The sequence below is a fragment of the Vigna angularis genome, chromosome 11 (genome assembly GCF_016808095.1).
Source record: "Vigna angularis cultivar LongXiaoDou No.4 chromosome 11, ASM1680809v1, whole genome shotgun sequence".
NCBI classification, from domain to species: Eukaryota; Viridiplantae; Streptophyta; class Magnoliopsida; order Fabales; family Fabaceae; genus Vigna; species Vigna angularis.
Window position 1 is genome coordinate 10,488,771 of NC_068980.1, and position 13,690 is coordinate 10,502,460.

A 13,690-nucleotide genomic window follows, 5' to 3' on the forward strand; every position below is an offset into this window, starting at 1 on the left:
CTTTAATCTTGTTTCATCCTCAAGTTTAATGTATTTTGTGTTGTTTTGTATTTTAGTTTTTTATGCTTGTTTTTACCTCTAATGTCTTTATTTATAAGTGTAAAATAAATTAATAGGAAGCCATTCTAGTGGAGGAAAATAAACAAGAACTCAAGGAACCATGTTTTGGGACAAGAAAAGATCAACTCGAAGCAAATACCCACGTTGGGTGCCTTTGGGATCACACTAGTGCTTAAAACTCAGAGTATTGTTAAACTACTTGGGGCTTAATGGTGGAATAGTTGGGTTGAGCGCCGCCAAGTTAGAGTTGAGTGGTGAAAAATGGTGTTGAACAATGGTTTGACAAAGAACTCCTTGTATGTTTTAAGTAATGGCGCTTAGCAATACTGATATGGTGCTAAGCGGTGGCGAGCGACGCTAACATGTCAAAATGGGTTTTAAACATGTTTCTTGCGAGGTTTTGGACAGCCTTTTCCTCCCACACTTCACTCTAGATCTAGGGCGGCTAGGAGAGGTCATTGGAGGTTGTTTGGGGTGTTGAGAATCTCTCCTACTCCTCCTTGGATCTTCAATCTTCATCCAAGGTGTTTTTCCCTTCTCAAGGTTGATGAGGGAGAGGAGCTACGAGTTGGAGGCATTGACGTGAAGGGGAGGCGCAATTGGAGCATGGAGAATTTGTTAAGAACCTTGGGAGAGGGCTTACATCTTCTCTTTAGTTTTCACTTCTTCCCTATCTCTTCAATTTGTAGAATCCTAAGTTCTCCACCATGGAGGGTTAACCTTATTTGTTGAGATTGGTTGTAAAGCATAAGACTCTTGTGTAATTTTATGTTATTAATGATATATGTTTTTCCAATTCATGTTAGTATTTAATTTACATGCTTAATGCTTGATGTGAATTATTTCCATACTTGATTTGTGGTTCTTGATGTATTTGAAAATATGACTTTAATCTAGACTTGAAATTAAATGCCTAATGAATGCTTGTATTTAGGAATAGAACATGATTCATTAGTAATCTTAGTGTTGTCAAAACGGGTCATCCGGCCCAACCCGACCGAGCCCACTACGAGTTGGTCACTTAGTGAGTTAACCCAACCCGACTCATTTATTAGCGAGTCAAAAAAATTTGAACTTGGCCAGGCCCACCACGGGTTGGTAGGTTAAACGGGTTGGCTCACTAGCTCACTTAATTACAAGTTTTTTTTTTAAATCCAAAAAAATTACAATTTTTTTGTAATTTGAATTTAAATAATTTCACTCTAAAATGATGTTAAACTCCAAAGACAATTCAAAATAAAAAAATTAACATACAACTCAAATGTAATTCAAAAGCAAACCCAAAAAGCGAATAAATAAGTTTATAATATTGATAATTTTTGTGTCATTTATCCATTTATAAGATTAGTGTCTTTAATGGATAAATTTATAATATTTTGTTGTCTTGAAAAATCTTTTTCTTTATTCTCATTTATAGTACAATAAAAAAATGTTAACTAATAATATTGAAACACAAATTAATAAATACTTAAATTAAAATCAATGCTTTCTTCAGCAATATACATTTCAATCATTGAATGTTTTTTTTAACCTTTGATATATTGTCTTCCTTTTGTGTTTCAATTGATGAGCTGCAATGTTTACTTTACATATAAAACATGCTTTATGACATGTTGATAGGGGGAGCTTTAACCTTCTTATACATCTTGGTTTTTTATGATGAATAAAATAATGGTTTTATGGTTTCTTGCACAACAAATGGCATAACAATTATTTTATCTTTATTGTGTTTATGCTTGATATATGAATTCATTATTGGTAAATGAATTATGCTTAAAACATATTGAATATCTCATTTCTGGTTGAAACAATTGATTAATCATAGTATATAATCTGTTAGATTTCACCAGATCACTTAGTATGCTTAATAGGGGCAAACTGCTCTGTAGTAATCGATTACATAAGTTATCTAATCGATTAAAATAGAAAGCAATGTCATAATATGTTTCATAAGTAAGTTGATATGTTTAAAATGGAAATTGGATTTAAAATTTGCTTAAGTGTAGGATTAATCAATTACATAAGTTGTTTAATCGATTAAATCGGTTTACCTTGTTTAATCTCGTTCATTTAATAAGCATGATCTGTTATAACTGTAAATTGAATCAATAATTGGCTTATGTTCTTAAATAATCGATTACATACTCAGTATAAAATGTTAAAACAGAAGTAAAAGATTAACAGATTACATAAAAACCTTAGTTAATGTGTCAAGATTTGAAAAATCTTATATATATGCATCTTGATACCTATTTCAAAACAAGAATTGATATCATTTTCAAATACTAATGTTTTCACTAAGTTTTGATTACAAGAGCGTTCAAGAAGTGATCTTGGAGAATCAAGGCTACATTGGTTGCTTATACATTAAGATTCTTTCAAGAAAAGTTTGTTCTGATTTGATTTGCACCAAGAGGAGTGTAACTTAAAGATCAGAATCATCATAGACATTTTGTATTTGTGTACCTGTGCGGGTTGGCCAAGTGTTGAGAGCGGTGAGTGTTCTCAAGTGTTGTAAGAGAGTGAGGTTATTCATCTCTTGCACTGCTATATTGATTTTGAGTGTGGTGAGAAGTGCATTGAGAGGTATCTTTGTATTTCTGTAAACTCAATCAATTTAGTGAAATCCCTTCAACTAAGGTTTTTGAAGGAGGACTAAATGTAGGCTTGGGATTAGTCGAACCAGTATAGATTGTTTGTGTTGATCTTTTTCTCTACTCTTTCTCTTTTATTGTTGATTCATCACTTCTTTTTTATTGATTTCAAGAAAGCCAAAGATTTCACAAAGATTTTGAAAAGAATAATTTTTAAGGCTTAATCCAATTCACCCCCCCCCCCTCTTGGCTTGAGATATAAGGCATTTCTTTTCTTACAAAGGTGTTTTGAAGATTATAGAGCTATTTGGTTGTCTCTCTAGTAAGAGAATCTAATTACGTTGATTTAAAGTTATAAGTGCTTTGAGAATTTGAGTTTGTAAGTTTGATTTGCATGGAAAGGGTTGAATTTTTATATTGGCGTTTGAGTTGTTAAAAATCTGTTTATGATTAATGTTTGTGTGTTGTTTGCTTTGTTTGAATTGGTGTTGAATTGAAGAACTTAAGATATGATCATTTGAATAACTTGGTATGTGCTCTGACCTTGAAAACTATTTTTGAACCAAGTACGAAATAGGGAATACTAATTTGATCATTTGAGCAAGTTCATTTCTCCCCAAATCATAGTTTTAAGTATGTTGATTTTTGGTATAGCATAGCGTTAAGCGTCAATTCCTTGTGTAGGTATGGGAGCATATTAGCTTCAGACTATTGATCACTAGGTTTGTACCGTTGAGCATGCAAAAAGGAGGTAAGGCACTACTAAGCATCATTTTTCAATGTAGGTCTGGAACAATTTAATTCCATGTTGCTGAGTGGTGGATGAGTGTTGCTAAGTGCAACATTTTGCAAGAAGAATGGTGTTGAGCACCAGAGCTTGTCATTGAGTGTCATTTCTTATGAAAGGTTTGCGTTGAGCGCTAGAGCTTGTCGTTGAGTGTCATTTCTTGTGAAAGGTTTGCGTTGAGCGCCACTTCTAAGCGCTAGTGTGATTGTTTTGATTTTCTGATCCTCTTATTTGTTTGAGGTGGTTTTACCATGATTTCTATGTATGTTTAATATTGATTATGTTGTTTCATTAATTAATAACATGATTGTGAGTATGTATGATGAATGTTGCAAAAGGAATTTTAAGAAGAAGTTTCTTATAGTGATTTCAATAGTGTATGTATTGATGTATGAATTTCATATTGGTAGTTATTCTTTCGCTCTAATAATAATTCAATCTCAAGTAGAGAAGGGTTAGGTGTGTGGTGAAAGGAATAGGAGGTCCTAGTTTAGGGGTTTTACCTTAACCAAAGATGTTAACGGACCAACCTTGTGTGTGATAGAGTGAAACTCATTGACAATGACTCTGCTAAGGATAACAACGAGTCGGGTCGGCCACAAATAGTGCCTACCCGCTACTTGACCCACTATCCGACTCGCAAAAAAAAATTATCTCTTACCTGTTTTGTTACCAGACGAATACTTGTTTAAAAAATACCTGCAAATATTTTAAAACTTACGGGGTACCAGTGGATACCTACACATATTTAAAAAAAAACTTTTATAAATTTTTAATTAAATTTAATCTAATAAAATATAATTAATTTTTATTTCAATTAAATTTAACTTAATAAAATATAACTTATAATTTTAATTTTAAGTTTTTGCTGTTAATTGATACTTGCGGGCATGGATAGTATGATATCCGCACACAGTCCATTTATAAGCATATATTAAAATGTTTTCAGGTACCAATTATCTATCGCAGAAATTTATCCGCAAATACACACATAAAGTGGATTTTTTCCATCGCTAGGTTTTGCAGAGCATTAGAGGCCACCACAAATCCATAACTCTCCAAAGTCTAACATTAATACATGTATCTGAATGATCAAGTCTAGTATAAATGATTGTATATGTTAGGAATTGTTGATATAAATAGAGTTATCAACTTAACCCATGGTCTATGGGCCAACCCTAATCCACTCTTGAAAAAACCATTTTTTACGAGACCCCCTCAAGTGGGTTAAAAAAAGCAGTGGTCTTCAAAGCCCCCTTTCATGGATAAGAGTTAAGATTAAGGTGGATTTGCCCTTACTACAAGACTTTAATTAATTTTTAGAAACAATATAATTTATATACACGTATAAAATTATATATTTTATTAAATAGTCTAATATGTTATAATTTTATTATATTTAAATAAATATTTTTATATCATATTTATTATTATGTTATTAAATAAAATATATAATGTATAATTTAATATAGTTTTTTTACTATAATCTATTTATTAATTTTAATAATTTCTTAGAGAAGAAAACATATACCATTTAATAAAATAGTATGCAATACATTGTGATAAAGTTCCAAACATGACAAAAGAAATATGAAGTCTAACCAAAATGTGAGAATATTGGATTAATTATAATGAAATTAATAATACATTTTTTTTATAATTACTAAATATTATATATATATATATTGATTATTAAAGAGAAATAAATAATTGATAAAATTTAAGTATAAATTTAAATCATACATTAAAAAAGCAAAAAGAAAAAACAAACAACATATAATAAAAAAAGTCAATAAAATTATTATTCATAAATTCATTATTTTACACTTTCTCATAAAGATATCTTATTTAGTTTTTATTCAAATATGGATGAATTTTTTGTAAAAAAAAATTAAATGACTATCTTATATACTTTAAAAATAATGTTTACTGAGTTAATGATTTAAACATCCTCTTATGTTGTGTAAATTTTTTATGTAAGCAACCAACCAAGTTTATTGAAACATTTTACAAAGTATGTTAGTTTGATTAAAATGTTTATGTATTGTTTTTAACAAATTAAAAACATTTAGATTTGTGACAAATTAAGAATTAATTATATTTTTTTTATTCAAAATAAATATTATTTTATAAAAGAAGGTTCACGGACTGATTTTGACCCACAAGATTTTTGTGGATATTTTGGCCTTGAAAGTTTTTCAATGAGAGGCATTTTTGTTCCATGAGTTTTGCTGATTTCAACCAGAATCAAACCATGTGAGGAAGATAAATTGATAAATCTAAATATAAATGTTTCCATGTATAATTGTTCTCTTTAATACGTTAGGTTACTCTTTTTCTTCGTTTATTTGTCTTTTCTTCTTGTTTGCTGATATTTTCTTTAATAGAGATATAATATCATATTAGAATGTTACATTAGATTCTATAGTTTAAAATTATATTTTGAATAACTTAATTTTAGATTGTGTGATTGAAAAGATGGTAGCGTTGGGGATACATACATGGGCCCGTTTTTATAGTCAGGTGAGAGAATAAAAGCGAGAAAGCAATCACCACGAGGCTTCACGCAACTTGCTTTAAGTTGGCTTTTTTTTTTCGTTTTGTTATTATTGGTATCATACGCGTATGCACACTGAATTCACACGCTTTAAAGATTCTTTTCTGTTTATTTTTCAAGCTTTATTTTGTGTGATTTGAATGTTTAGTAATAACTCAAAGTCTACGATGAATATTGTGCTAATTATTTAATGTTTTTACTGAGATAGATATAAATTTTGTGCTTAAACATGTTAATTTTTCTTTTTTCTTTAGTGTTTATTATAAACCACAGGAGAAAAACATGTTCATGAAAATTTCCCAGAATGTAGAATGTAGTGATGGTAGTAAGATCTAAGAACACTTCTTCGAAACTGCCCAACACCTCTTGCAAACTATAATAATCCAACAACACAAAATAGAACAAAACAACACCTAAACGACACTCTCCGTTGAGTTTCTCGTATCCGAAATTCCAGCCACCATATATGGCGCAGGATAACTGCTGCACACGCTGCACCGCCTTCATTGTAACCATAGGTTTAACCGCACTGTTCCTGTGGCTGAGTATGCGCGTGGACGAACCCCATTTGTACCTCGACAAAATTTACGTTCCTGCCCTCAACAAAACCCTAAATCCCTCTCCCGGAAACACCACCATCCTCTTCACCGTCAGGCTCGTCAACAGGAACAAGGACAATGGAATCAAATACGACGACGTTCACCTCACTTTCAAGGTCTTCGTCAGCAACAACACCACGCGCCCTCTCGGGAACGCCACCGTGGACCGCTTCTACCAGGGCCACAACAAGAAGGCCTTCAAGCATGGCTCTCTCAACGGCGGCGGTAACCTTACCGTCACGGTTTCCGGGAAGGTGGTGTACCGCGTGGACTTCACCACGGCGATAAAGTACAAGATTGTTTGGTGGTACACGAAACGGCACCTTTTATGGGGAGGGGTAAATGTGGAAATGAACGATTCCGGGTTGAAAGTAAACCGGAAACCCGTCAGGCTTGGCGGTAAAAACCCGGAGGTGATCCCGTCCAGCGCACCCGAATCCCGTGGATGCTATCGTGCACTTGTCACATTTTTTGTGGCTGCTTTTGTCCTTCTGCTTGATGTTCATCGGTTTAGTTGACTTGAGTCTATCATTTTTCATTTTTGTGTGTATTATTTTATTTAATTATTAGTTTCTTTTTATAAATCATTGGTCGCAGAGATATTTTCTATTTTGTAATATGTATTCTTTCTTTTTATTTTCTATAGCTTCGGTTGAGAATGAAAATTGGATTTGAAAGAAGGGATTAATCACATGAATTATTGGGAGAAAAATAACTTATCCATTGAATATTTAGTATATGATGAAGAATACCAATAGTAATTAGTAATCATAATAGTAATTAGTAGGATATATAGGATGTAAAACGTGATATTATTTTTAATCAGTTTTTATTTTAGGCTAAAATAAGGATTCTAAATATTTAGGTATATGGAAGAAAGGTTTTAAGTGTTTTTATTTAAATGAATGACTTCCTTTGTACATTGATTTTTCATTGACTCTTTCATTTCCAAACTTGTTTTAATATTTATTTTGGTTAATTTGTTTTAATATTTATTTTGGTTAACTTGTTTTAATATTTATTTTGGTTTCTCGTTATTTTTGTTAAGAGTAGTTTTTGATTTTTTTTCAACGTTTAAAATGGTCATTTTTTTTTCAATTTAGTATTCTTTTCTAGCGATGTCTAAATCATTAATAGCATAGTGTCTACATAAGTTTTAGTGAATGACGTGATTGTCATTTTGTCTGACTTGATTGTCCATGACAGTGAAACAATTAGGATTTTCTAGTTTCCTATGGTAGTGAAGCAATTAGAATTTTCTAGTTTCCCATGATAGTGAAGCAATTAGGGTTTTCTGATTTGAGTTTTTGATTTGCAAGTTATTGTTGTTTCGTAGTGCTTCATGGTGGTTTTGCGTTGTAGGTGTGTGGACCAGACACGATTTTGTGGTAGTCTTCTCTAGTGACGATAAGAAGCGTTGAACGCGATTTGGGATTTTTTAGTCCGGTCTTTTTTTGATTCGCAGGTTGCTTGTGGTGGAGAAGATGACAAACGATTTTGTGTGGTAAATGTAGTCAGGTTTTGTCACGTTTTGGAAAGGGAGATCTGTGTTGGTGTGAACTAGCATTGCGATTTAGGATTGCAGGTTTGGGATGTGATTCATGATTTTAGGTGCTCACGATTTTGTGGTTTTTGTTTATGTTTCAGGATGTAGGGTCGAGGACCTCCACAAAACGTTCCTTCACACTTTTCTCTGAGCTAGCTTAGGTTATCTTGCACACTTAGTTAAAATTCTTCCTTGTCCACACTCCAAACTATCTGGGTACACTTGTCAAAGGCACTCTAAAGCTCGAGTCAATGATCAGTCTGATCGGGGGTCACAATAAATTCTTAAATTCGCAATAAATGCAATCACCTACCTTCTTACCTTCGACCAAATAGATTTCTTGATGGGCCTGTGATTAGTGGAATCCTAATCATGACCCAGTCACGATCCGATTCCCACTAAGTAACTCTTACCAGTAATCATGATTAGAAGCGATGTTTAGGGGTTCTCACGGTTGGTGTGGACCTCAGCCTATTCAGACCAGTCATCCTTTTTCGTGGTCTTATTCGGCTGGTTATTTGATATGTTTGTATGGCCATACACTACAGATTCCTTTTAGATTTGGGACTTACTATTGCATATTGCGATTTCGAACAATGGTGGCTTGCGGTGACTCTAGGTTGCTATGTGGTGGTTGAAGAAGATTGAAGGTGTAAGGATGACGAATCACTAATGATGGTGGAAGGAAACCATGGTGACTTGATGGTGAAAGGTTGAAGATGATGTTAGAAAAAATGGGTCATGTCATTTATTGATAGCTCACGTGAACATTATGTCGTTAACAATTTATATAACAATTTAAACACTGTTAGAAAATATGACAAAATTGAACTGACCATTTTAAACACTGAAAAAAGTAAAAAATCACTTTAAATATGAGTTATGAAAATAAAAAATAAAATAAGTATCAAGTCTCTTAACTTTCATTTTCACATTGAAGACAACTAATACAATGCTAGAAAAACAATTATTTTGTGAAGAACAAGATTAGTTTAAATTTAAGAGGTTGATAAAAAGTACACGATTGATTTAATAAACATATAATAACTCTGAATATAACGTTTATTGCCTTATGCATTGTTTTATAGTGTATATATTAAAATTGTTGCTCACATATATTTTTAAAATATAAATACTTTTGTTAAAAGAAATATTTGGAAAAACAGAATTTTTAAAAAAAAGTAGCATTTAAATATATTATTTATTAATGACTAATAATAATTGTAAAAAGTTAAAAAAAATCCAATAAACAGAATTATTTAAAAATAAATAATTGTTAAATATAAGGGTAAATTATAATTTATCAATCAAATTTTATAAATCTTATACTTTCTCCTCATTTTGCACCCTATTTTATTTTTCAAAATTTTACTTACAAATAAACTAAATTAAATATATACAATTACCACAAATGATCTCATATCAATTCCCACACATGTATATAAATAATAAATGCTCTGACCCAAAATAATTATAAAAAATGAAAAAAAATTTCGACACCCATAAATAAGATATATATTTTATTGTATAAGATGCAAGAATTACATCAATCTCCACACATTTCTTTATCTTTGTTTTGCGTAAGTTATAAATTATGAGAATTATAAGAAAAATCAATGTGATATGAAGTGGTAGAAATTTTGGGTTGTATATATTATTTAAATATTAGGATTATTACTCAGTTAGTTAAAACTATAAAGTGGTCTTTTAATATTAAGTTTATAACTAAAGTATAATTATTATAAAAAATTGTTATATAGATATTTTAAAGTAATATTTTAATTTAATGACATATCCAATTAGAATTATTAAAATTTGGGACGTGGTTAGGAAGAGTTATAAAATGGAATATGTTTCCATTTATAGAGAATGTATCTTGTTAAGGGTTTTGTTTTCTATTTATCCCCATAAGGAGATAATAAAAGTGGTGTCTAAGGCTCTCTACATTTGGAAGATAACATATCTATGCTTAATTTTATCATTCACATAATTTCCAATGACAAACTCAGGTACTTTCGCATTCTTTTCCATTAATAATTAAATTATAGGTTCAGATTAATATATGATTCTTCTATGTATTTTGGATTTCTATGGGTAAAAGCACGTGATTATACATATTATTGTTTTTTAGAAATTTCCTTCAATTAGTATCATAACACCAACCCATATTTTATTCATGTGTGATTTTGAAAATTTTGAAAAAACACAGTTTAAAATTGGTTGTTTCCAAATTCATTACTAAAACTAACTTTTAAATTTTTATTAATTTTTTATTATTATTTTTTCTTTGGATTTGGTACATAAATGTTCAAATTTTGGTAGTTTATCATTTTAAATTAGTTGATTGAATCTATGTACATTAAAGTGACCTCTCTAAATCTTTGTGTTTATGTTTATTCAAGTATCTAAAGGAAGATTAAAATTTGGTTGGATTACATACACATATGGTAAATAAGTGATAATTATGCGATTTTGCATGTCAATGATAAATCAATCATAGATAGGTTTGTTGTTGAACACGTTTTATTATCAATGTTTGATCATTACAACAAGATACTCTTACCAATTAATATTATTGTCCAAAGATTTAATATTGATGGTGCATTAGGTATCTTGAGATGGGTATGTTATTATATGAACATATTTATGATTGGATTTTGTTTATGACGTGATCACAATTACATTATTTATTTTATTCTCAATTCATTTAATATATGTTGTTCTTGATGGAATATATGATGTGAGCAGAGTTACATTATTTACATTGTTTATTATTTATTTTGTTTAGGTTCTTAATAGAATAAATTTTAAGGACTAGAAGGAGAACATGAATTTGTTCTTGGCTACATGGATCTTGACCTTGGATTAAGGATTGAGAAACTCATTCTCTTATGAACTCGAGTATCTCTAAAGAAAGGAGAGATAATTAGAAATGATATTGCTCAAATTGCATGAGTCTTGTCATCATTAAGTGCGACATTCCTGAAATTTTAAGAGATATTGTCTCTAAGGAGATAACAAGTGCCAAAATTTCCTCGTTAAAATTGAAAAATGTTTTATTAAAAAGCAATAAGGCAAAAACAAGTGATCTTTTTTAGAGCTTGGTTTCAAATATTGAAATGTCAAATATTTCTTCAAAACTTAAGGTACTAAAGCTTGAGATGCTGAAATGCTAATACATTAAATATTGATTTCTCTTCCTTCACAATTTGATCAATTTAAGATATATTATAATTGTTAAACATATAAATGGTATCTTAAATTAACTCATTTCATACTGCGTGGAAGAAAATGAAAGAATGAAGCAAGAAAAAATATGCTCATTTTGTGAGCCACTTTAGATACAAGGGAAAGAAAATTGAGGATCTCAAGAATTAAACTATTAAAGGTTCAACACAAAAGAAACAAAATCATGGTAATAACTGTTTCCTTTGCAATAAAATTGGACATGTAAAGAAGAAGTGTCCAAAGATCAATATAAAATTAACAATACTAACTCAAGAGCATTATGGCATAAATGCCTAGCTTACATCTCTATAAATAAATTTGAACAAATTGTGTCAAACGGGATCTTAGATTCCATCAACTTCACGAACCTTCGTGTTTGTATTGAATGCATTAATGGTAAATAAACCAAAAAAAAAATGAAAAAAGAAACTCTATCTTCGGATGATGTTCAAATCATTTAAGGTTAAAGTTGAAAATAAACTCAATAAAAGAATTAAAATTGCTATATCTTATCGTGATGGTGAATAATATGGTAGATATGACGGTTCAGGTGAAGACCTTTCACCAAGTACCTAGAGGAATGTGAAATTGTCCTACAATACGCTATGTTAGGGTCACCTATCATGAATTATGTGACTGAAAGATGAAAGGGAACTATTAAGGATATGGTAAGAAGCATGATTTGTCATTCTACCTTGCTAGACTCACTCTAGAGGGAGACATTAAAACTACAACTTACATTCTAAGTAGATGATAGCCAAGGCAATTGCGAAAATACCTTTAGAGTTTTGAGTTAGGTGAAAACCTAGTTTGAATAATTTTTTGTATATGAGAATGTCTAATTGAAGCATGAACTTAAAAGTTAAATGAAAAGAAATTGGATTCCTGAATAATAAGCAACTACTTTATTGGTTATTCTAAAAGGTCCAAAGGCTTTATATTTTATGATCCCAAATTAATTTTCTTTTGAAATGGTAATTGCTACATTTTTTGGGGCATTGAGTGTCGGAGAAGAGTAAGGTTAAAGACTTGTCTTAGAGGAAGAATCAATAATAAACTTTAGAATTAATTCGTACATTTGCTTTTGATAAAGCAAGTTTAGAATCTTTACAAAATATTTCAACTTAAGATAATTTGGTTGTTCATGAAGAACAAATTCAAGATCTTTAAGAACCTATGCTCCATGATCCAATACCTTTGTGTTGATCAGCAAAAGAAATGAGAAGAGTTATTCTAGATTATTATATGATACTTCTCCAAAAACACGAAAATACTTGAGTTATGGAAGATGACTTAATCAACTTCTCTCAAGCCATGTAAGATTCTAGATTAAAGTAATGAATAAGAAGTATAAGTTCACATAAGACAATGAAAACTTATCATGTTATCAAAAGGTGCAAACTCTTTGGTAGCAAATGCAAATTTAAAACTAAGCGAATTTCGAAAGATAACGTGAAAATATATAAGAGTTATCTTGTAGTTAGGGGTTGTACATAAAATGAAAATATTGACTTTAAAGAGATTTTTTTTCTTCATTTTCATTAAAAACTCTTTTAAGACATTTATAAAGGAACGTGGAAAGTATAAAACTTATTTTATGGCTATGGGTTATTTTGAAAAAGAAAAAATTGACTTAAAAAAAACTTTAATATATAATTATGTTATGCATTTTGAATATCTTTAATAAAAGTATGTGAATAAACCTAATTATTATTTCATAAAGCTTCTCCAAATCTCTTATAAACCACTTTAACTAAAAAAAATTGTTTTAGAAATACATATACGCAGGGCATTTATTAGTTTTAATATATAATCTTTTACTTTTATGTTATTTAATTTTTTTTATTAATCATTTCTTATATTTTATTTTATTTTTATTGTTATATTTAATTTATTATTATTTATTTCCATCTTAAAAAAATAATTAATTATTATACTATTTTTTATATTATCGAGTTACTTCTTCAATTTTTATGTAATTTAAGTTAAAAAAAACTAGCACTTTAAATGGAAGTTACTGATAATAAGTTTATATAAAAATTATACATAGTGAAAGTTGTAAAAAGAATTAATTTTAACTGTAGTTTAACTTAAGAAATGAAAAAAAATTACATAAATAAAAGTTTAATTTAATTTTATTATTGTTACATGAACTTATTTAAATACAAGATTTCTACACAATTTTAATGAAAAATAAATAAAATACTCAAACATTTAATAAAAATTCAATTATTTAAGAAAAAAAATACATAAACTATATTTTTATACACAGACATAAACTTTATTTATATAAAAAAATTTAGTTACTTATAAGTAGAG

The 13,690-nt window shown here is 29.7% G+C and overlaps 1 protein-coding gene across 1 annotated transcript; it reads left to right on the plus strand.

Annotated features, from left to right (window-relative positions):
- Nucleotides 1-6,221: 6,221 nt before the first annotated feature.
- Nucleotides 6,222-7,289, plus strand: LOC108333529 (protein NDR1). Its single transcript, XM_017568995.2, has one exon. It carries the CDS (start codon nucleotides 6,465-6,467, stop codon nucleotides 7,113-7,115), a length of 651 nt encoding a protein of 216 aa, XP_017424484.1. The 5' UTR covers nucleotides 6,222-6,464; the 3' UTR covers nucleotides 7,116-7,289.
- The last annotated feature ends 6,401 nt before the right edge of the window (nucleotides 7,290-13,690 follow it).